We start from the raw sequence: 25,183 nt of genomic DNA on the forward strand, positions 1-25,183 counted from the left end.
TCAGGCAGACATCGCCGAAACCTGCGGAGCTCACATGACAAAATATGGTCTACCCTGAGGTGAGCGGACAGGGTGGTGATGAAGGCAAGGCACGCACCGTCCCCTCACTGATGCCGACGAGCAGCTTTGGCTCCGCCGGGCAGGGAGGGCTGAGTCTGATGGATCCTTGAGGGGAAGATCATCAAGGGGATCCTTGGCAACCGTGGGAGGTAACACTGGCGAGTCAGGAAGAGACTCAGCCTTCCCAGGGCATGGCCTGTTCTGTTCACCAAGGGGACCTTTTAGCTCCATTGTCTCCCAGCCAAGGGTGGGATTTAAGAACCCCGTGCCCTCCCCAAATTTGAGAACTGGGAAATGTACTCCTCGGGTTCCTACTTCTCTCAGAGGAAACTACTCATGGAACCCAACTCCTAAGCAGTGTGACTTGATCTGTTTGCCTCCTCCCCATGTTGCTCTCTGGTGGGTGTTAACCCAGCTGGAGCGGCCCCTGAATTTAGGCCCCTGTGTTTCCAGATCTTAGGAGACAGCACGTGCTGAGTCATACTTCCAGTCGTTTTTCGTTGGCCGAGTGTTGTAATTAAACATCGCAGCTGGCAGTAAGGGTTCGGTAAAGCATTCTGGGAAGCTTCGATTCATTGACCTACCTCTGATGTAGGCAAAGGCAGCCAGAGAGTTGCTAACAATAACTCCGTCTTTCCTCAGAACCCTCGTTTCGCCTGGGTCAAAGTTTATACCTGTTTCGTAAAAAAGAAATGCGAGGGCGATGAGTCACGGCCGTTCACGGGATGCCTTCTGCTCCCAACCCAGGACTGCCATAATGAATAAAAAGTCACAGAAATCCAATAAATGGGCCTCTGACTGAATTACAAAAGACTACAAGCCAGCAAGAGCACTGAGTAAATAGTCTCTGAAAATATTAAGCCACAAGAGGGATTTAGAAACCCTAAAATGGGTGGGTTCCAACGTTAGATGCCACTCATCCACCCCACCGCGGCAGGGAACGAGAGGATTTTCCCGTCCTACGGGCAATGGCATTCGTCATGCCTCTGGGAGGCTTACGCACGGCATACGTACCTAACCACAGAGCTGCTGTCTGCACAGAGAAGAAGGGAGGGAGATTATGGAGGGAGATTGTGCGGGGCCACTTTTTTGGAAATGATAGCAAATGCAGGGCAGGTCTGATTGCCAATGCCTGGTTACACTTCTGTGATAGAGCTCAGCGAGCTCGCGATGCGCAGCCTGAGAGATCTGGGGACCCCTGGGGATGACAGACAGGGCCCCCCCCCCCCCCCCGGGGCGGGGGGCGGGGGGGATCGGGATATTCAGGGGCTCAGGGTAGGAACCGTGTCAGAAGCAGCAGTGGGGCTGGGAGATGCAAAGCCCGGCGGAGAGCTGGCACGGGGGTGGGACTCGAACACAGAACTTAAGTTAACATTAGTTCTCTCTAAGCTTTGAGAGTAGGGGCGAGTTCTAGTCCTTGGTGCTTTCCCGTTTTCCGCGTCAAGCATACTTCACTTTTCGATTTAGGGACAGAAGACCTCATAAATGTAATAAGAGTAATATGAAACTTTCAACACACAACGTGCAACATCTTCGATGCTCTACAGAAACTTTGTGGTTCCCATCAGGAGTCCCAAGGGGCTGAATTGCATTCTCGATCGGATAAGAAAACTAAAATGTTCACCCCCACCCTCCTATTTACAAGAGCCCAGTGAAAACCGGAGGGAGGAGGGGGGGGGGGCTTCTGGAAGTCCTCAGGCCCAGCCTCGGTCTGGCCCACCTACACTCCCGATGGGTCCTCTTTCCAGGAGGCCCCTCATCCAGGAACCCCGAATTTGGTTCCGAGCAGATCTCTTTTGCCAGGTGGTACTTTGTTTGGGAAATAAGCAGGGAATGGAAAGAGGTTTTATCCCACTTATAATTTGAAAAACAAAACAAAACGCCAGCCACCGTTTGCGACCGATCACCACAGCACTGCCATCACCAGAGCTGGTAACTCCAATGACCTCCTGACATCCCCCTGTCCAACCAGTGTCACCCGACTGCAGTCACATGGGGCTGTTTACCTTCACTTAAAGAAAAATGCTGGTAGTAACCCAGAAAAATTACCATATTCACCGTCTTTCTGCTTCAAAGAAGGTTTCAGATTAGCAACGGCCGGATCGATCGCTGTGAGTATGTTCTTGGGAACTAAAAACCAAAAAGAAATATCTTAATTCAGGGATGCTTGGGTCGTCAGTCGGTTAAGCGTCCGACTTCAGCTCAGGTCGTGATCTCGCGGTTTGTGAGTTCGAGCCCCGCGTCGGGCTCTGTGCTGACGGCTCAGAGCCGGAGCCCGCTTCCGATTCTGCGTCTCCCTCTCTCTCTGCCCCTCCCCTGCTCGTGCTCTGTCTCTCTCTCTCTCAGTCTCTCTCAAAAATAAACGAAACATTTTTTTAAAAAGTTTTAAAAAAACTGCAGTTCGGTGCTGGTTGTGCATTTCTGTCAATTTCCTAGAACGCCCTGAACTGTTTTTACTTAAAACGGGTGAATCTTAAGGTATGTAAATGACACCTCAGTAACTAACGCTGTTAACTCTGAACGCGAACTTCTCGGAGATTCAGTGAAACAAGATGACTGTAATCAGCCCGGAATCCACCACAGAGCTCTCCCAGCTCCTCCTCTGCTTTTCATCCACGGCTCTCAGTCCTCACTCGCTTCCTTAATAAGCCTGAAAGAGAATTCTAAGACCGCATGCTAGAATGATCCTCTAAGTACTATAAGGACAATAGACAAATGAGAGGGGGCAGCAAAACAGACTGTTTTGGAAGTGGATTAACGATTCTGCAGAACTGACCCTAAGAATAAACCATCGGATCTCAAGATGCCCTGGGGCAAAGCAGACAGGACTGTAGCGTGAGCGAAAGCAGAGGGCAGAACAAGACTTCTGAAGGCGAAGTGCACCACAGCCAGCTAGGAGAAGGGAGAGGAAACCAAATATTTTTCCTGCAGAAAATTGCTTATTTTTGTTTGTTCGTTAGCCCAGCTGGTATCTGGGAGAAGTGGCAACAGGAAACGGGAGTGAGCCAACGTAAACCGTCCAAGTTCAACTGCACTGAGTTTTAAAAAAGAGCTGGGAAGACATCTTCAGTAGCAAGAAAAGCTCATTTCCTTTCTCAAAGTGCTTAACTAAATTCTTTTAGGGATGTCCCAGGACCAACAACCAGAGAACATTCCTAAATTGTGGATTTTCCGTGCACAGGAGACCCTGGTGCCTTCGCGCCCATCGGCAGGGACGGTCACATCTAGGTGACGATGACAGGAGGCGGCGGAGGCTGTCAGAGCCCCCCAGGAATGCCCTTCAGCTGACCACAGCCATACCGCTGACCCAGGGACCAGGGCAGCGCCCCAGAGAACCAAACTGTGTGGCCACAAAATGCTTTCTGACGCAATAGCCTCTGCAGCCTGAGAAGGACGCCCCTGATTCCCTGGCAGGATTAAGTCCTCCCTGCCAGGAATGACACTTCTTTCACATCTGTCTCTCACCTTGTTCTCAAGATACGGCCTGAGCAGGGCTGGGCTCACTGCAAATGCCAGAGGCTTTGCAGTTGGAGACAGACGAAGAGCTCAGGGAGGAAGGACAGTCCAGAGGAGCTTTGCAGAATAACCCGGCCCTCCAGACATTAAACTGCTGTGCGTGATACAGGCTCATGTCAGGAAACTTGCCCACTTACTACATGACGACGGCCCCGCGAGTGGGTTAGGAACCTGAAAATAACAACAGGAGCTGGGATGCGATTTACTACCACCCCGCAAGCCTGACTCTCTCCATTTTAGATGCATTTGTGAGACCATGAGCAAACTGTTATTCGTGGAGCTCCTGATACGCGCTGGACCCCGGGCTCAGCGATCCAACGGTGCATCTCGGGCAGTCTTCACGGAGTGAAGACGCGTCTCATCCTCTTGCCCGCAGATGGGACAACTGAGGCTCAGAGATGCACCGTTCGCCTGGGGAGAGGTAGCGCCTCCGCTCCTGGTCTTGGGCACACATGCCCTCGATCCTTCCGTGATGCTGTGCTGTCCGTGGCACGCTCAGCCTTTGGCAACTGGATAAAGGATTATAAAGACGGCAAGGTGATTCCCATAGTCCCTGTGAGTCTGTCTGGGTGAAACCAGAGAAGACGATTCGCTAAATTTGAGCAGGGCAACCACCTTGAGTTCTTTTTCCCCCTGAATAAATCTTCTGTGTCAAGCTTCGGTCCGTGCAGACCTTAAGAAAGAAGTCTCTCCCCCGCCCTCCCCCCCAAAAAAAGAAGGAAAGAAGTCTCTCCAGGTTGAACTTAGGGTGCGAAAGGATTCTTCGTGTTGGAGAAAAAATGGTATCTCTGCTTAACTTCTCCTTCTAGGTAGGAGCCTAGACTACATGAGCACCTACAAATCCTTGCACTGAATCCTTCCTGTTCCCCAATCCTGGTAACCCCCCTTCCTGCTGCCCTTAAATCCTAGCACTCATTCTTCTTGCCCCCAAATACTGGTACCAGTATCCCTCTTGTCCCCAAATCCTGGCCCCTGTTTCCCTCGCCCCCAAATCCTGGTACCACCATCCCTCCTGTCCTCAAATCCGGGCACCCTCAGCTCCCAGAGCAGAGACAATAACTGCTCACCGCAATTTCCCTACCCAACCCCCAACCATGAAGTGCAATCGTGGTCGCTGTGGGTGAGGCACCTCGTCCCCCTGCCTGAGTCACAGCAGTGATGAGTGGCATGTGTTTCTATAGAAATGAGGGCCCTCAGCTTGATATTCAGTATTTGTCCCTAAAGCACCCCCCCCCACAGGGTGGGGTGCCCTGTCCCCTGTGTGGGCACAGCAAGACTGCTGGGTAGAATCCCAAATCTGGATCAGACGCTGCAGTTAGAAGCAGGGTATTGGTGGGTCTTCTCTGATCCTCTTATGTAAGAGCATCTTTTTTTTTTTTTTTTTTTTAATGTTTATTTTTGAAAGAGTGCGAGTGGGCGAGGGGCAGAGACAGAAGGAGACACAGAATCCGAAGCAGGCTCCAGGCACAGAGCCTGATGCGGGGCTTGAACTCATGAACTGTGAGATCATGACCCAAGCTGAAGTCAGACACTCAACCAACTGAGCCACCCAGGCGCCCCAGGAGCATCTTGACTTGGGTGGAGTTTGGCTGGGCCCCTCTCTCCAGGCAGCCATGTTTATAATCACATCACATGGCCTCTGGTCAGGGCTGATCAAAGGAGGGGGGCTACCTGACCCCAGCCCAGCCAATTACATATCTTTCTGTTAGAAATTTGGGGGGCACCTGGGTGGCTCAGGTCACCAACTCTTGGTTTCAGCTCAGGTCACGATCTCATGGCTCGTGAGTCTGAGCCCCGCATCCGGCTCTGTGCTGATGGTGTGGAGCCTCCTTGAGATTCTATCTCTCCCTCTCTCTCTGCCCCGCCTGTGTGTCTCTCTCTCTCCCTCAAAATAAATAAATAAACTTGAAAAAAAAAAAAAAAGAAAATTGGAATTACTCCATATTGCTAGAAATGGGACATGAAAACGATTCAGGCGGTGGCGGTGGCCATATACGATCCAGCTCAGCTCACAGGCAGGCTGTGTGTGTGCAAGAGAGAGAGAGAGAGAGAGAGAGAAAGAGAGAGAGAGAAAGAATAAGGAAGAAGTGCCATGAGAAGCAGAGAAGAGAGATGCCAGAGATGTTTGCCATGACCTTGGAGCTTCAGCCCCTCCTGAGGCCTTGCTTCCCAGCCCTGTCTTCTGAAGATGGGCTTCTAGCCACATGATGCCCACCTGCCTCAACCCTCTTTTTGGCTTAAACCCACTCACGTTCATTCCTTCACTCACACCCGAAGGGTCCTAACTAAGATTCAATTAGAAATCAATGATTGACAATCCTCGGTCTTTGTATCCACGTCCACATCCATTGGGAGAAATTTTTTTAAAAATGGAAAACCTTTCATTCCCATTCGGTGACCTATAAAATATTCAGACATTGCAAATCATTTTTTAATGATTCTGGTTGCACCGAGAAGAGCCATCTGGCCGAGGGTGGAGAGGGGGATATTTTTTAAATGCCAGCCAGTTAGAAGGTGATGAGAAGGTGTCTTAGGAAGTGTCTGCTTGGTGGGGGATGGGCATTAGCTTGCCTCCCAGCGAGGCACCCCTTCCCTTTGGAATACGTCCTGGGACCGCACTGGCGGACAAGGGGGCATGTCCTAGGGAGACGGGAAGGACACGGTCAACATCCCATTACCTCCACTGCCCCAGATCTAACACCAAGCTGCAAACCCCATCTCTGACCTCAGCCTCCGTCCCTCAAGTGGCTCCCTCTGTAGCTCTCAACCTCGTCCAGACCCTCCACTGACCCTACCTTCCCTTCTTCCTGAAGCCCCCTCCTGTCTGCAGCTGGGATCCCACTCCCCACCACTGTGATCACTCACTTGGGATCACCCCAACTGTCTCCCTCCTTTGTCTTTGACCAGTGAGCCTGGTCTCACATCTGGTCTCAAGCAACTGGTCCCACTGGAAGGAACCACGCCCCCGGGCAGACCAGTGTCCTCCCCCAAGAAGTCTGACACGAGCCTCACTTTATACCTTCCCCCATCTTTTCAAACCGTCTTCCCTCCCCTGTCCTCACAGCTGATGACCTTATACTCAGAGAAGACCGAGGCCGTGCGACAGAACAGCAAGCCCCCCCTCCGCTCCCTGAGCCTTCTGTCCCGTTGTGACATTGACGCCCGTGTAAGGCCACACCCCATCCCTCTGCCTTCTCCGGGCACCAATCCTTCCACCAGGCAGGAGTCCTCAGCGTCTGTCGTGCCTTCGCACTTTCCAAACCCTTCTCCAATCCACCTGATTTTTTATTTTTGCCATGGCCACCAGGCCTGCTCAGCCCAAGTGGCTCCTGTTCTAGCTGGTCGCCTGCCCCCAGCCCGTTCCCTGGAGCTGCCTGATGCCACCTTGACCTCTGTAGCTCCTTGCCTCCCTCCTACTTGGTGCTTCGCATGAGCCTGGCAGATTCACCTGCTTGTTTGCTTAGTTAAGTGCCCATCTCTCTCCCTCAACCGATAATCCCCAGCACAAGGACTGTGCCTTTTTTTTTTTTAAACTACAGAATCCTGGCACCAAAACCACCTTGACCCAGGGAACGTGCCCACGATGCGCTGAATGAACGAACGAGGGACAAGAAGCTCGAGCTGAAGCATGATGTCCAGGCCCTGAAAGCCCACCTTCTCTCAGCTAAGAGCCCCAGCCCGAGAACCTGCGCTCACCTCCTTCTCGAAGGCACACCGGGAGATCCCCCACATCAGCAGGCTAACGTCCCGCAACACTCAGCTGCAGAGGTCCGACGTTACTAGAACCTCAGAGTGATCTGTGTGGCTTCTTGGGGAACCCCAGCCAGAGGGGGTTCAACGCTACAGCATGGGAGCAGGAGTAAAGCTTGAGGGGGGAAGTAAAACCACGCTTTCCGCAGCGCAAGCATGGGTGCTATTATTTCGGGAATGCGCTGATGCAGCCACTTCGTTGGACCCGTGACGGCTTTGGCGCGGCAGAGGCCAACGTTTTGAGCTCAGGATACAAGAGGCAGGGGATGCATCAGAATAGCACGAGGCCACAAAAAAGAAGGGCGTACTTTCACGTGCTACAACATGGATGAACCTTGGCGACACGCTACGCAAAGGAGCCGACACAAAGGAAGAACCACACATTGCGTGATTCCATTTATACGGGCCATCGAAGAGGCAAGTCCATAAAGACAGAAAGTAGATGGGTGGTTGTCTGGGGCGGGGCGGTGGGGGTGTATTAGAGGTCGCGGCTAAAGGTGCAGGGTTTCCTTCGGGGACCACGAGAAGGTTCTTAAGTTAATTGTGCTAAGGGTTGCGCGATTCCGTGCCTAGACCAAAACCAACTGCTTCGCGTGCCTTAACGGGTGACCTGGGTGATCTGTGAGTCACCCCTGAATATGCTACAAAGAGAAAAAGGGAGGACTGGCTAGCAGGAGAAGGGGTTGCCACGAGCACAGGGACGGGGCTCCTCAGATGCGGGACTCTGTGCTCTCCCTTTGCTCCTATGAATCATTTTGGGATGAACAGTCCACACGTCAGGATTACAAACCAGAAACCTGCCACACCCGCAGGGAGTTAATTAGTGCCGGTTCACTTTGAGGTAGCTTTACAAAGTTGGAATCTAATGAACCAAGCATTTCATTTTCTTGCTCGAAGACACCGGAAAACCGAGACATGCTGCCTTGTAACATTTTTAATGGCTTTAGGGTGAGGATTTGCTCTGTTGACTCACCGCTGTGGGTTCGCGGATAGAATGGCAGCAGAGAGAGTTAGAGCCGAACACCGAGACGAGGAGGTTAACCAGGACCCAAACAATACTTCCGGGAGCCTGCATGACGTATCCATACATTTTAGAGCCTCCTAAGCACTCAGATTAAAATCACTATTCTCAACGACATCAGGTTTACCCCATTCACTTGTTCTTTTCCTATTCTCCCCGTTTGCAGCCAATCTGATTGCTGAAAAGGCTTTTAAAATTGTTTTTTTTTAACGTTTATTTCTTTGAGAGAGAGAGAGAGAGAGAGAGAGAGAGCGAGCATGAACGGGGGAGGGGCAGGGAGTGAGAAGGAGACACAGGATCCAAAGCAGGCTCCAGGCTCCGAGCTGTCAGCACAGAGCCCGATGCGGGGCTCGAACTCACGAACCGCGAGATCGTGACCTGAGCCGAAGCCCGACGCTTAACCAACTGAACCACCCAGGCTCACCCTGAAAATACTCTTAAAACAAATTCTGACCCAAGAACTTGGACGGCTCTTCTAACATGAACAGCATTTACAAGAATAAAGGATAGAAAAAGAGACTCTTGAATATTGGGGAAGATAACACACTTCCAGGCGTAGCCTCAGTTTGGCGTGCTGCTGGAAAATGCCTTTCGTTCCCATGATCACCTCCTCCCAAAGGGGCAGGGTCTTCCGTGGAGAAGTTTGTTGAGGGTGCGTTCTTACCACAGGCATAGGTGACGGAGAGGTATTTTTGCACTCCCGGCAGACACGGGCTCCCGAAATGGTGATTGTTGGCGATGATTTTGCATCTCTGCTTCCCGTAGCACCTCCTGGATAACACTTGCAAAGCTGAGTAAGACAGACAGTCTGAAAGGCAGGGAACAACGGGAACGTTATGGTACATTCCGTATCTGGCCACCACGTGGCTCTTGTTATTTTCTGTAAGGAAATACACGGAGCTGACTTTCAAATCTCACGGAGATGGACTCTCTGATTATTTTCCGTGTCATCAATGCTTTACCCTATAATCGTACAGGCTAAGTACCTATTAATCGTACGGGCTAAGTACCTTATAGGCAGAGCTGGCCTCCTGACATGTGCTAGAAGGGTCCGGTGCTTACTGTAACGCCCTGCAGTCACCACCTTGAAATTCTTACGTGGTTTTTGAACAAGGGGTCACATATCCTCCTTTTTGCGTCAAGCCCCGCAAATTATGTAACGGGCCCTGCATACAGAACAGGCAAAATATGTAGAAAGTTGAACGAAGGTCCTTATTTCTCTTACGCCCTTTGCCACTCCTTAAAACATTTTATTTGCCTATGAGAAACTTAACAGAAGACCACGGGGGAAGGGAAGGGGGAAACATAGTTGCAACCAGAGAGGGGGGCAAACCCGTGAGAGACTCTTAAATACAGAGACCAAGCCGAGGATTGATGGGGGGGTTGGGGGATGGGGAAAATGGGGGATGGGCACGGAGGAGGGCACTTGTTGGGATGAGCATCGGGTGTTGTATGTAAGCGACGAACTACAGGAATCTACCCCCGAAACCAAGAGCACACTGTATACGCTGCATGTTAGTCAACTTGACGATGAATTATATTTAAAAAAAATAAAAATGAAATGTGTAACCCCAAAATATATATTTTATTTGTCTAGTTTGAGAATCCATCTCCCCTATGTGAACATAAGCTCCACAAGGACAGGGACTCTTCCTGTCTTGCTCGTCCTTGAATTCCAACACGCTGATGAATGAACGAAACGTACTAATAAACGCGAGGCCATGTTTCTCAGCACCTGGCACAACGCCATCGCAATCAGTAAATATTAATTTAACATGCACACAGGATGAGGTGCAGCGACGCTATGTGCCATCAGGAAGACAAGTCAGAAGACATCTACTTTTCACTCACAGGTTGGGCTGCAGCTGGAGAGACAACCCACCCACCCCCCCCGCCCACCCCATGAGACCTGATGTCTTAACAATGGAAAACAGAGAGTGAGCGTCAGCAGTGAGTGACCAGGACAAGAGGTGCCGGGGTCAGAGATGGGAGAGATCAGTGTGAACCAGAGTGTGGTCATGACAGGCTGTGCGGAGTAGAGGGGCTTGGTCAAGGGAGAAAGAGCATGAATTAGGCAGAGGCAAGTAAGAAAGAAAGGCATAAACGCCAAGGCAAGTGGGCTAGCGTCACTCGGGGAGGCTAGAGGGCTCATTGGGAGCTGGAACAGTGGACGCGGGCAGGGAGGCCATACAGAATGATCAAGAAAAGGAAACTGGAGAGGGACAAAGGTTGCCTTCGAACGCCTGGCCAGAGACAGACGTTACTCTCCAAGCAACATGGAGCCTAAAGAAGTGGACGGCCTGATGCTATTGTCCTTTAGCGACAGTGTACGGGAGCCCCCGGGAGAGAAAGAGAACCAAGCTCGGGGAGACCGGTTCGGAAGCGATTTTAATAACACACTGGGAGGAATTAAGAGCTTGAAGAGGAGAGAACAGAGGCGAGAATTTTGGAGACCTTACAAAGTTCGGTCCACTTATAACAACAGCTAACATTACAACAAACTCTAAAAATTGAGAAGACTGACAATCCTGACAATCCCAAAGACTGAACAAGACACGGATCCGTGGAAACTCCTGAGCACGGCCCGTGGGGGCGTAGATCGTTCCTGGACCATACATCGCCATCTTTTACATTGGCATATTTCACACCCTCAGACTCCATGGATTTACTCTCAAGAGGTCCCATCTGCTGTCCCCAAACCCTGCAGGATTTGCAGTCAAGAGGTCTGAGGATGGGATGTACGGTCTCTGCTTTGGGAGGAAGTCGCTAGCTGTCTGAATTACGAAATTCCTAGAAGTCTGATGTAACTGTTGTTGTTTTTTCTGTCACAAAGGAAATGCCTGTTTGTAGTCGAAAACTAGAAGAGCCCAGAGAAGCCCAAACTAGGAAACCAGAAATTCCCAGCGAATCCAACCATCGAGGAAAAGAACTAGTAACCTTTAAGGAGCCTCCTTCTGGTCTCTTCTATGTGTGACTGTCCTTCCCCCTCAATGGTGGCATATACCTATTACTCCGCGTGCTCCTTCCTCCTCATTTGTTAATGTGTCTGTGAAAATTTTAACACGAACATCACTGCGAAGAATTGCACGGTTTTCCACCTTACGGATGCGCCGGCTCTACGTTCAATACTCAATACAATCATCATTCCGATGGTTCTGGCGTGGAACCTTAGAAGCAGTTGCGTGTGGGGCGCCTGGGTGGCTCAGTCGCCTGAGCGTCTGACTCTTGATTTCTGCTCAGGTCGTGACCTCGTGGTGTGGGACGGAGCTCTGAGTTGGGCTCCGCACTGACAGCGTGGAGGGTCACGCTGAGAGGTTCTCTCTCTCCCTCTCTCTGCCCCTCCTCCCTCCTCAAAATACATAAACTTAAAAAAAAAAAAGCAGCAGTCCTGTGTGGAACATCCATTGAACTAAATATTTGCACACGAGCACGACGCTTGCCATGGGAATTCTTGGAAGTAGATTGTTTTGTCAAAGGTTATTCAAAATATTAAGGCTTTTGATACTCACCGCCGAACTGTCATCCAGAAAAGTTCTACCCATCCACGCTCTCACCAGAATGGAACGAGGACCCTAGAAACCTTATATTTTCTTAGGACTTGTGACAAGCGTGATTTACAGAGGCAGGTGTCCGCACCCTTAAATTACCCTGGGACTAAAAGAATTTATCTTGGTCGGAGTGAAACCCACAGTGTGTTTTCAGGAAGCGGCCCAAGGTAATTCAGGTCTGACTCAGGTCTGACCATATCCTTGTTGACACTGAGCTCTGAACTGTTCACGGGATTTTTTTTTTTTCCAGTGATTATCTCCCTCTCAGGCTGATTTTGTTTGCGCCCTCTCTTCCTGGCAGACCATCCTCCACCCCCAATGCATCTGATAACACGATATTCAACCATTTAATTCAATTTTTTTCTCGCGATTGTTTAGCACTGAAACTGAAGGCAATTAATCCTCACAACGTGTGTTTATTTTGATAATTAGGCCGCTCTCAAGTGACTCTGTCTTGGCAGTGGGGGCCCCTGGCACCTTAATCTTTGGCTGGAAAGTTCGAGGCCCACCCACACTTGGCCTTGGGATGGCCTTAGCCCAGCCTCTGAGGCCCACTGGGTGGTTTTTCTCGTTCTCTTATTAAGAAAGCAGCAGGATCCCTGGAGCCCACCCAGAAAATGTAACTGCAGCAGGAAATGACATGTCACAGTGGACGCCCAGCCAAGGGAACTTTCTGAAGTTCATGCCCAGGTCTGTGGGAAGGCTCACTCCCTTCTGTGATGAGATGCAGTTTCACTGGTGTTCACTTGGGGCCGGCAGTGGTCAAACACTTTCACACCTTCCCTTCCCTTCTCCTCAGTAAGACCTACAGGTCCTGATCGGACTTGCCCGAAGACCTTTCAGAAGTGACTTCCAAGGGTCAACACCCTCAAGATAAGACACCAGATTAGCCTTGGTTGAACCAGTATGCAGCGGGATCTTACTTTTGGAAGACGGTCTCACAGCTGGCTTAGTTAGTCACCAGCCTTCTGTGTCTTCCCTTTTATTTCACAGTTTACTTTCATTTCAAAGTATTACTTTGTTAGGGCTGCTATTACAAGTACCACAGCTGGGAGCTTGCACAACAGAAATCTATCTCCTCTCAGTTCTGGAGGCTGGGAGTCCAAGATGGCGGCAGGGTCGATTCCTTCCAAGGCCTCTCTCGTTGGCTTGCAGATGGCCGTCTTCTCCTTTTGTCCACACACACGGTCTTCCTCGGTGTGTGTCTGTGTCCTAACTTCCTCATCTTATAAGGACACAAGTTATATTGGGTTAGCACCCACATGACCTTAATTTAACTTCAACATTTCTTTAAAAACCCTCTCTTCGGGGTGACTCGGTCGGTTAAGCTTCTGATTCTTGATTTTGGACCCAGTCATTGTCTCATGGTTCCTGGGAGCCCCTTGTCAGGTTCTGCGCTGACAATGCGGAGCCTGTTTGGGGATTGTGTCTCTCCCTCTCTTTGCCTCCCTCTGTCTCTCTCTCTCTCAAAAATAAATAAATAAAAGTAAAAAAAAAACAAAACAAAAAAGACCCTCTCTTCAAATCTGGTTGCATTCTGAGGTACTGAGGGTTAGGACTCCAGCATATGAATTTTAGGGGCACACAATTCAGCCCACGACAGCCTTCACGATGGCCTCCAGTCATCTTCACCTCCTGGGACTCACACCCCTTTGTGTTCTCTCCTCTCACAATGAATCAGAGGTGGTTTGTGGGGCCCATATGGTACGGCGGAGGTGACAGCGTGTGGCTTCCATTTGTTTCTCTGTATCACTTGCTCTGGGAGGAGCCACCTGACACATCACAGGACACTCAAGAGACCCACGGGAGGAGAATAAAGGCCTCCCACCCACAACCGCACCAACCCGCCCACCATACAAGCGATCCACGTTGGAAGCCCAGCCTTCAGGTGACCGCAGCCCCAGCCGGCCACCCATCTGCCACCTCACCAGAACCCAGGAGACCCGAAGCAACAGCCACTCAACCTAACTACCCCAGAATTCCTGCCCCACAGAAACTTTAACAAAAATAAATGTTTGTTTTTATTTCAAGCCATTAAATTTGGGGGGTATTCTGCTACATTGAAACAGAAAACTAACACATGTTTTGATACTTAAAAGGGGGTTGCTGGGGTAATAAGAAATTCCTAAAAATGTGGGCGTGGCTTTGGAACTGGACTTTGGGCATAAATTGGGAAGACATCGAGGAAAGTGTTGATGAAGGTCTAAGGCCTTGAAGAGCCTTCCAGCATCTGTAACCTCTGCACCCTGAGGCCAAGTGCATCTCAGAGTAGAATTTCCCAACTTCAGAAGTGAATGGGCACAGGTGTGCTGGATATTTCCCTTGGGACCCCGGGCTGCCCCCCCAGCCATTAATTTTGGCATTGGGTACGCCTCCCTTCACCCTACTATGCCATACAAATAGAATTTTCTGTCACTGTGGAGAAAAGGCTGGGGAGACCTGTTCAAGGCCAGGGTGTGGTGTGTGACCAATGACTCTCTATGGCCTCGCCTGCCTGATACATTCCAAATGGGACCAGCTTAGGGCACTGAACACAGAACGGAGGCTTTGTTTGACTTCTTCCAGGCATGGGCTCAGAGCCTTTGCTGAGCCCAGGCGTGAGCATCTTTATGTCCTTGGGAACGTCCAGTACGAGCTCAGGTCCCACTAGAGCATCCCCTGAGGATGCTCATGGGAGCGTGATGGCGTCACGACATGGGGTCAGAGGTCATGTGCAGACGCCCTGACTTCCACCAGGGGTGTCCTCCTCCCCGCCGCCATGAAGCCCCTTCCTTCTGAACCTATCTGACGTGTAACGTTCACAGAATCGAAAAAGCAACCAGCTGCGCATAACAAACCCAAACTCGAGTCCAGAAAAAAATAATACCGTGGGGTGGGACAGCAGAAAAGCAGGTAAATGATCCACATCTCTACTCCGTTACGTAAAAGTTTATGAAAAAAAATGAAGGGTCCCACCACCAAAAAGAAAAAAAGAAAGAAAAGAATAAAGGCGAGAGTGACAGTGGGCAAAGTGCAAATACAAGAATCACAAAAACATGGGAAACTTTCAAAGTCATTAATATTCAAAGAAAGGCAGACCCAAAGGACCATTTTATAGCCATTAAATTGGAACCACGAAGAACTATCACACACACCTCTGCCAGAGTCATAAAGTAGCCCGGAGTTACACATTGCTGTTTAGGCGTTTAAATTGATATAAAAAGGTTTTGGAAAAGAGTTCTGGTGATACATATAAAGCATTGTCAACATACCCACGCCCCCTTTTAGTATAAAACTTCTGGGAATTCATCCCAAGGAAACAATCCAGAGGAAAGAGAAAGCTACAAGCCCAAGGTTGTTATACATCACTCACAATATTCGAAAATCAGAAGCAGTAAAATAAGCCAGCCCCTAGGGAATGGTTAATCAATGATCTGTATCCCTTTTAGAAGATATGAGGAAAGGACTGGCATTGTTAGGATTTTGGTGGCCGCACGGAAGAACACCCATGATGTGAAGTGAAATTTCAGAGCAGAATCAAATGCGTCTGTTCTAGAATCGCCAATACGTAAAAACTGTTCTGTGCTCCCACACCAGGACTTGGAAGAGACCCTGCAAAGGAAAAAGCTGCTCATTTGATGGGTAACATCTGTGGCTGAACTGTTTTCTTATTTCTCTCTCCCTCTCCCTCCCTCTCTCAGAGAGAGGGAGGGAGAGGGAGAGAGAGGGAGTGTGTGAGCTGGGGAAAGGGACCAAGGGAGAGAGAGAATCTTAAGCAGGTTCCACACACCTAGTGTGGAGCCCCACGTAGGGCTCGATCTCACAGCTGTGAGCTCAAGACCTGAGCCAAAATCAACAGTCGGGCCGCTCAACCCACGGAGCCACCCAGGCGCCCCCGAACCATTTTCTTATTTCTGTTAAATGTAACTTATGGCACTGGTGCAAGAAAGTAACAATGATCGTAGCAATCATCTTCCAGAAGGACCTGGAAATGCCCTCCCTCGGTATTTAAGTGCCACATCAGCTGCGTTTCCTGACGTCACTGAGGTCCGGCTGGCCTCCACCACGCATGCTCCCGGGGAGGCCCTGAGGCCGGAGCTTACGGGGTTCCACAAGAGGAAAGGTGCTCACATCACCTTCCAGAGGCCGCAGGCAGGCCTGACCACCCGGGCCTAGACCTGTCATCCTGCAGAGCTCACGCCAGGCCCCGGGGTTGAGAAGAAACGGCCCTTTCCCCTTCTTCAAAGCCATGTTGCTGAGCTCCAAGTACTAACTGGGAACTTAGAACACAGATCCCGCTGGCAGCCTGTGGACCGGATGTGGCCTGTAGGCATGTTTTCTTTGGCTCAATCACTGTTTGAAAAGTTGGAACATTTCACATTACAAAAAAAAAAAAAAAAAAAAAAAAGGGCCGTATTTCCAGCAACTCATGAGGGTTTGGAAGCCGTGACGACACTAGACCTGCCTTCTGGGCCGGCAACCATGAACCTGCGGGAGCTCTGGGTGGGCGCCTCACTTAGGACAGGCTCGCATTCATTCATGCATGCCAAGAGTCACCTGGGCACCTGCTCGGTGCCAGGCACTGCTCTAGCTGCTGGGAATCCTGCAGGAAGCAGACAGACACCATCTCTATGGTGCTTCCCTTCCCCAGGGAAACAGGCCATAGACCTGTATGCGATGGTTCCCACATTATGAAGACAAACACGGGACCGCGCAGACAAGAGGCCATGCTGGTGGGGAGCCCCAGGAGACCTGTCTCAGAAGGACATTTGACTTGATCCCTGAAGGATGAGACGGGGCCAGCTACACAAAGATGTGGGGTGAGAACGTTCCAGGCCAAAGGAAGAGCTTGTGCACAGGCCCCAGCCTATGAATGAGTGTGCCGAATGGCCCACAGTTCATTCGTTCATTCATCCATTCTCCCCACAGCTGGGAGAATGGATTTATTCTAATTACAGTGGACAAAGCGCTGGGCTTTAAGGGGTGGGAGGGTATGGTGATCTGATTTATTTTAATGATATCTCTCCGGCTGCTAAGTGAAGAAAGGGCCAAGGGAAGGGAGGGAATCAGGGAGGAGAGGGGGCCGAGACACCAGTCAGGAGGTGGTCCGGATGGTCCAGGCGAGAGATGCCCAGAAGCAGGGAGCAAAGTGGCCGGATGAGAGACCCTCAGCGCAGGAGAGCCGAGGACGTGCGGACGGAGTCAGTGGGAGGCAGGGTGTCAAAAGGTGTGCTTTCGAAAGTGGGTGATATCGGGCGGGCCTGGGCGGCTCGGTTGGTTAAGCGTCTGACTTCGGCTCAGGTCATGATCTCACAGTTCGTGAGTTTGAGCCCCGAGTCAGGCTCTGTGCTGACGGTGCGGAGCCTGCTTGGGATTTTCTCTCTCCGCCCCTCCTCCACTTGGGCGCGCTCTCCCTCCTCCCTCTCAAAATAAATAAATAAACTTAAAAAAAAAAAAGTGGGTGATATCAAGGCGTTTACACAAGAGGATAAATGGATGGTCTGGTGGAGGGGGGATCATGCCAAGTGCAGTTTATAATCCTCCCGTGTGGCTTTCCTGGGCCAAGAAGTGAACAGCTTCTCAGCGTTCAGCTAAAGGGAGAAAACACATCGGCACGGGCAGCCAGGGTCTGCCCTTTAGCGCTGACCTGACGGGAGGGAATAGTCCAGGTTTCCATGTGAGCCCTCATAGGGCCTTTTGTGTCCCCTGGGAGCCTCTTCCCACCGCAGAGCACAGGCTCAGACGGTCTCCGGGGCTTGGCAGTGGTTCACGAATGCGGCGAACAGTCTGATCTTCAACCTCACGTGTAGTCAACGGGCAAGGGACAGAAGCCCTTGCCCGTGAGGGGTGGGAGGGCACAGGGGAAGGATGAGCCCGTGGCTTTTGCACGTGTGACTTTGCCAGGGCTCAAACCTTCTCAAACTGAACCGCTAAGCGAGGGGCCCGGTCGTGCATTCACGGACCTTTCCTGTATCAACAAGGGTTATTCATGGCATTAGGACAGCTGGTTGACCTGAGGATGCCTCGACGTCTCTATGGAAACCTGTCTTTTAGCCATGATGTCTGCTAACATTTTCTTTGGCTGATTACTTGATGAAGAAGGATGAGGGTCCCTTTGGTGCAGAAGTAGGTCAGATCACCAAGGCTCCCGTATCCAGCCAAGGAGACCGGATCATTTCAGGATGTTCAGAAGAACAGCCATCAGACTGGCCTTTGGGAAGGATGCCTCTGGCCATCTGGGCAGAAAAGGAGGCTGGGAGTAGGGAGATGGCACAATGACCAGCGCCCAGACCTGACACAGTAGCGGGGGCCAGGGCAGAGGGGCTGGAGACGTTCTGAACGCATGCGGGTGTTATACGAGAGGGACACTGGAGTGTCAGGAACTCACAGGTCGCTCACTGGGGTGTGGGGTGGGCTGAGGGGCGTGCAGTGACATACGAGGGGAAGCCACCCTCACAAAGACCTCTCTGCCCCACTTGGCAGCCAAGCCTGTTAAACGGGAGTCCCCTCCCCTAGACCTGGTCAAGAGCAGCTAGATGCCAGCTCTGCCCCTTCAAAAGACCCTCTGCCATCCTCAACAGAAGGGCCTTCCTTCCCAGAACACCGGGCTGGGGGGCTTTGGTGGCCCGTGTCCCTCCTGAACGGCTTCTTTGCTCTCCCTTCTCGTTTTGCCCGAGAACTTGCCTGCGCACTGGAGTCACGTCACGCTCTTTTCAGATCCAAGATAATTGGTTTGGTATGAATTTCTTTTTAAAATTAACGTTTCATTTCACATGTGATCCACGAATAAATCGTAGCGATTTAATACATTTCAGAGCTCATTTTACTTTTGATGAATAAAGTGCAACTCCCAGTAGGGCCCGTTCTCTCTGGTAACACGGTGGGTAAAGGTCAGGCCGCTTCCCCACCACAGACTGGCATGCGTGAGGGTTAATTCTGTGTCTCAACTTGACTAGGCCATGGTGCCCTGCTGTTTGGTCAAACACCGGGGTAGACTGCTGTGAAGACACTTTTAAGATAGGGCTGACATTGAACTTAGTAGATTTTGTGTAAAGCAGATCACTCTTCCTCATGTGGGTGGGCCTCAACCAATCAGTTGAAGGCCTGCTTTTCCTCCGGGCTGCAGCATAGAAAATCTGCCCGTTTCCAGCCTGCCGTCCTGCAAAATTCAGACTCAAGATTGAACACCAACTCTTATCTGAGTTCCCAGACTGCCGACCTGTCCTGCAGGTGTCAGACTGACCATATTCCACCACTGTGCGAGCCGATTCCTTAAAATCAATCTCTCCTTCCAGATACAGGTCTATATGTCCCGTTAGTTCTGGAGAGCATGGACTAATCATAACCTCAGGTGACTCTGACGGCTCCCCAGGTTCACTCCCTCTCTTCCTTCAAGTCTCTGCTCAGCACGACCCTGTGAGACCATGCCTCTGTGTGGTACACCCCAGCCTTCCCTGTCCACCCCCACCCCCCGCCCGCCAAATGTGCCCTTCCCCTCCGCACTTGTGTGCACCTGAAATACAACACACATCGTTCGTTGTCTCATTACCTCTTGGTCCACTGCTGGAAGGTCAGTGCCACGTGAACCCTGTGTTGGTCACCGATGACTCCCCCACACCTAGAACGGGGCCCTGCATACAGTTGGCGCTCAGTACCTACTCGGTGTGAAGCAACTACACAACGGACAGATTTGGGAATGTGGGTCAGAAGGAGGTGGGACCACGTGGGCGGTTCCTCCCTGCCCTCGACTTTCCCTCTAATCCAGGGACCAGCCCCTGCCAGGCTTCCTTCCTTGGGGAGTCAGGGCCCTAATCCACTCAGCACCCTAACGATAGCCACATAGTAACACATACCAGGGGCGCCTGGGTGGCTCATCGGTTAAGCGTCAGACTCTTGGTTTGGGCTCAGGTCATGATCTCATGGTTCATGGGTTTGAGCCCTCCACTGGGCTCTGTGCTGGCAGCTGTGAGCCTGCTTGGGATTCTCTCTCTCTCTCTCTCTGCCCCTCCCCACCTCAAAATAAATAAATAAACTTAAAAAAACCACACACACGTACCAAAAGGGGGGAGCCGCTCTGCTTCTGAGAAGCAGATGTCTGGCTCCTGGGTCCTCCTGCCGTAGCTCGCAGAGTAGATGTTGAGAAATTTCGATGGGTGACAGTGCAGCTTCAGCTCTTGGTTTTCACACACGGTTTTGTTTTTTAGTTCATCTGAAGCAGAAACAAAGATCAGCGACACCATCAGCTTCCCCCAGAAGGACTCAGGGAGCCCTACGCGAGCCCTCAGGGGCTGTATGCTGAGAAGGACAGTGGGAACAGCCCCGCCAGCCCATGGCATCTATGACCCTGAGAAACAGCGCCCTCTGCAGGAAGACAGTGGGAATGACAGGTGCACAAGGAGGAGATTGGGGGGCGGGGGTAGTGACGGCAGGCAGGGAAGGCAGGACTTTCTGGCTTGGGTTTGCGGATGGGGGGCCTGGCCGGAAAGGATGTTTCTCTCCCTCTCTCTCCACCTGAGGTCACATATTCCTTAATTGAAGGGAGCCTTTCCTCAAATGCAGGCTTGGAGCTGCACAGGTAAAGACCAGGGATCGCCTGATTGAGGATTAAACCTCTGGAGACAGCCCGCTGACACCTCACCACCGGACCTCCTAATGTTCTAGCACACACCCCCATTTATATATTTAAAAAGAAAAATGATACAAAAGCGAGTTATTTCCTTGGGTAGAATACGGGAAAAAACAGGGCATGTGAAGAGTCCCTCTTCAGGGCAGTATGAAGATCTCAGTCCAGGAGCACCTGCGGCTGGGGCCGCGGTTGTGTGCTACCTTCCGACTCCCTGCACCAGGTCACAAATTCCCAAAGAATTTAGGAAAAGGTCTGTGTGTTTGTTTAATCCGCATGCCACTGTAAAATTTCCCTCTGCAATGTCACACAGCGTTGACACTGTAAATGCATTGCTGATGAAAATATAGTTTATTGTTTTTTCTTAAAGAATGTACTGGAGGGGTGCCTGGGTGGCTCAGTCGGTTGAGCGTCCCACTTCAGCGCAGGTCATGATCTCGCGGTCCGTGGGTTCGAGCCCCGCATCCGGGTCTGTGCTGACAGCTCAGAGCCTGGAGCCTGCTTTAGATTCTGTGTCTCCCTCTCTCTCTGCCCCTCCCCTGCTCATGCTCTGTCTATCTCTGTCTCTCAAAAATGAATACACATTAAAAAAAAAAAAGAAGGTACTGGAAAAGCATTCAATTAATAAAAAAAAAAAAAAGAGTTTCATAATGATTTGATTTTTAAAAGCAGTAACAGTTAACCTGCCAGAGACAAAGAACCACAGAGTGTATGATTCTATTTTTTTGAGATATCCAGAAAAGGCAAAGCGAAGAGACAGAATGTGGGTTAGCGGTTCCCTGAGGCTGAGGGTTGGGGACAAAGGGAAATGACAATACACGGACACAGGACATTTTTTGAGATGATGGAAATGTTCTAGAGCTGGGTTATGGTGACGGTTACATGACTCAGTACAGTTACTGAAAATCACTGAATTGCACTTAAAACAGATGACATTTATGCTACGCAAATTATATTTCAATAAAGATATTTCAAAAATAATAATAGCCAAATTTATTGAGCACTTCCTTGAATTAAGCCCTGTTCTAAGATCTTTAAATGTATCGGTGAATTTTTTTTTTAAGTAGGCTTCATGCCCAGTGCACAGCCCAATGTGGGCTTGAACTCAATGATCCTGAGATCAAGACTTAAGCTGAGATCAGTCATGAGATCAAGACCTAAGCTGAGATCAAGAGTTAGATGCTTAACTGACTGAGCCACCCAGATGTCCCTAAATGGATCAATCAAGTTCATACTCAAAATAGCCCTTCTGGGAACCACCTCTTCATATCCTTGGCATGTTGTGTTTTGGATTTTTAGACACTGTAGCAGTGATTCATATAGTCTGGATGCTAACCTTCCTCTTTTACGTGTTATAAATATCTTTTCCTAGCCTGCCACTTATCTTAAACTTTGCAAAAGCAAAGCAAAGCAAAACATAAAGGGGACTATGCCCATTTATTTGCACATGTGGTTCTCTTCTCCCTACCTCCCCAATGTTTCCTAAAGAAAAAAATCATTCTATTACCCTCGTTCTAGATTTGTTTTTACTTTGAAATGTCAACTGCAGTGCAAACAGGAACATTTTTCAGCCAAACAAGCCAAGAGGAGCTAAATTACAGGAGCTAATGAAGGCTGCTTGGGGTGGGGAGGAAGAACATACCGAGAAGAAGGAAAACTAGCCCCCCGCGATGACCCCCCATGACCACCCCTCCTATGACCATCTCCCAAGACCATCTATGGCCATCCGCCCATGACCACTACCACTGTGACCATTCCCCATAACCACTCCCCATGATCACCCCCCCCATGACCATCCCCCCCAGCTCCCACTTTCACTTCTCTGACTCAGTTATGTTTTTGGATTGGAGGTGCAGGCCATGCCCAGATCCCTCATAGATCTCAAGTTAAAGTTTTCCAAACAGTGACTTAAGGCCTATTCTATTCATGAAATCAATTTAGCAAATGGTGACCAGCAATTTTAAAAAAAACAAAGAGTTTAGAAAACATCAAAGCACCTCACTGCAAAAAAGGATAAACACTGTTTTATAATTTTTAAAAATCCTTTCAGTTGTGTGTATGTTATGCCGGGCCAAAATGTAAAATGTTTTCCTTATCCTGCATTGTAATCAAACCAATCTGAAAGCCCCCACTGAAGCCTTTACGGGAAGGCGTAATGTCTACACCAGAGAAGCAGCAGTGAGGAAAGCTTCAGGATCTCAAGATACCGTCAGCTCTGGTGCTGCTTAAACCTGACACTGGTCTTTTTTTTTTTTTTTTTTTTTTAATGTTTATTTATTTTTGAGAGAGAGAGACAGACAAACAGAGCATGAGCCGGGGAGGGGCAGAGAGGGAGACAGAATCGGAAGCAGGCTCCAGGCTCTGAGCTGTCAGCACAGAGCCCGATGTGGGGCTCGAACCCACAAACCATGAGATCCTGACCTGAGCTGAAGTTGGACATTGATCGACCGAGCCACCCAGGCGCCCCGGCCTTACGCTGTTCTTTAATCCGTGCTGAGGGGAACACTCAAGATGAGTGAAAGGCGTGAAGCAGAAACCAGGTTACAGATGCTCACCACATCCCCGTACGGCCTAGTAACACACAAGGAACTATCAGAGGAGGGAAAGTTCTGGGGTGACCAAGCAGTATGTAGAATGCCCTTCACCCACTCATTGGAATCTTAATACAACAAGTTTGAACCTAAAGCCAAGAGGCTTTGTTTTCTTTTTCTGAACAAAAAGAACACTGAGTCTGACCCTGACATCGAGGGTTTGATTTTGGTGAGTCACATCCGCACTGGTATGAGTTTTTCAGTGCTTTTTATGAGTAAACGCTAAATCCCACCAACACCGAAATATTGCCTGACTTCAAAGGCCCGGAATGAACGATGGCCTTTGATGCAGAACAGGGGGCATATGGGTAGACGCACCAAAAAAGAGCTCAAGCAAGCACCCTTCCAACGGGGAGAAGGCTGAAAAAAATGTCAAGAATGCCTTCCAGTGGCAGAGCTCGCCAGAAAGGATGAAAACCAAGCCTGATCTCAGCAAACTGGAAGCTTTTCTTTTTAACAGGACTGGCTCCTTTCTTTCTTTCTTTCTTTCTTTCTTTCTTTCTTTCTTTCTTTCTTTCCTTTTCTTTCTTTTCTTTTTTCTTTCTTCCTTCTTTTTCTTTCTTTCTCTTTCTCCTTTCTTTCTCTTTTTCTTTCTTTCTCTCTTTTTCTTTCTTTCTTTTTCAGAGTTTTTAAAAATTAGAAAGGACTTTTTAAGGCCTGTCAAGAAGTGCGTTTATTAGCCACCATCTCTCTGATGTATTAAGGCCCATTCATTAAAGGAGGCCTCGATGCTGGCCAAACTCACGCAGAGTAAAACAACACCTCCATGTAAGGCCTCCAGTGATCCTGTCCTCAGATTATGGGCAAACCATCTCTCGGAACGGAGAGGCCTGTGAGTGTCACCTTACATACGTGGGGTTACTGCTGTGTGATGATGTGTCACTTGGTTCCTTAAGAATGTACTAATTCGCTGTCACCTAAGAGTGACATTTCTGGGCCCTAAACGCAGTGGAGCCACTAAGAAAATCTCTCCTTTTCTTAGAGAAAGAGAATTTGTGTTAGAGCTGGGTGAGACTGCTCAGTGGTCTCAGATTAGAAAAGGCATACACAGCCTTCCCAGTGGGTTTGGACAGGGAGGGTGACAGGAGCCCGGGGAAGTGGGAAAACCAGGACAACAGTAACAAAGTCCCCTTCCTGATTCTGCAAACTAGGGGGCTCTGTTTGTCCTCTTTAAAAAAAAATAATGTTTATTTATTTTTGAGAGAGAGAGAGAGAGTCTGCAAGCAGGGGAAGGGCACAAAGAGAGGGAGACACAGAATTTGAAGCAGGCTCCAGGCTGTGAGCTGTCAGTACAGAGCCCGACGCAGGGCTTGAACTCACGAGCCATGAGATCATGACCTGAGCTAAAGTCGGACGCTTAACCGACTGAGCCACCCAGGTGCCCCTCTGTGAGTCCTCTTTAATAACACAGATACACATGTGCATATCAGCAGTGGCCTTCCACAGAAGGGCAGAGAGTGTGATCTGCCAGGATGAGAATGTGTTACTACTGATGTTAGTTACAAGGCCATGCGGGGCGATATTGACATGCAGACAGATACTTATTCACTTTTACCGTGTTTTTAAAATTCTCTACGGTATACCCTGCTCATGCCTGCACCCAGGGCAGACTCCCCTCAGCCCCCCAACATCTGGGTATCACTGCCTTTCGGTCAGTCACATCTTCAGCAAGAATGACCTTAATCTGCCTCCTGGAATAACAGCTACCAGTTACTGAGCACAAGTGCACAACACCGTACTTTTACACACTCTGCCACAGTGTGGAAGGCGCACTGTCTTCACTCTACCGTTGGGTCACGGAGCCGACCCTGGGAGTTTCCCTATGCTATCCAAGGTCACGCAGTAGCCACACAGCAAACAGGGTTATGAACCCAGAACTGCCAAAATCCAAAGCCTCACGGAAACCAAGATTCTCTGCAAGGATGAGATTTAAGGAGGTGAAGCGGGGTGCCTGCTTGAGAAAAGAAGGCTCTTTCTACTGAGGTTTGCTGGTAAAATAGCTCTTCCACCATCCACAGGCAAGCCCTGATTTATAGCATTTGCCCATCTCCCTGGTGTAAATACTCCCGTTGTGGCAGACTTCACTGCACTCAGG

General features: G+C 50.0%; 1 protein-coding gene across 4 annotated transcripts in view; it reads right to left on the bottom strand.

Moving 5' to 3' along the window:
* Positions 1 to 25,183, bottom strand: part of EVA1C (eva-1 homolog C) — a 77,668-nt gene that overhangs the window by 8,309 nt on the left and 44,176 nt on the right. For 2 of the 4 annotated variants that reach the window (XM_040484043.1, XM_040484046.1), the window contains exons 4-7: positions 19,931 to 20,083; positions 9,012 to 9,155; positions 2,110 to 2,190; positions 645 to 734 (exon numbers count right to left, since the gene is read on the bottom strand). In XM_040484043.1, coding sequence (XP_040339977.1) covers positions 645 to 734; positions 2,110 to 2,190; positions 9,012 to 9,155; positions 19,931 to 20,083 — 468 coding nt within the window. The remainder of the gene's footprint in view (positions 1 to 644; positions 735 to 2,109; positions 2,191 to 9,011; positions 9,156 to 19,930; positions 20,084 to 25,183) is intronic. The other 2 variants (XM_040484044.1, XM_040484045.1) reach the window with 2 other exon arrangements.

This window comes from Herpailurus yagouaroundi, unplaced genomic scaffold (genome assembly GCF_014898765.1).
Source record: "Herpailurus yagouaroundi ecotype Mexico unplaced genomic scaffold, PumYag 162, whole genome shotgun sequence".
Classification (NCBI taxonomy): Eukaryota; Metazoa; Chordata; class Mammalia; order Carnivora; family Felidae; genus Herpailurus; species Herpailurus yagouaroundi.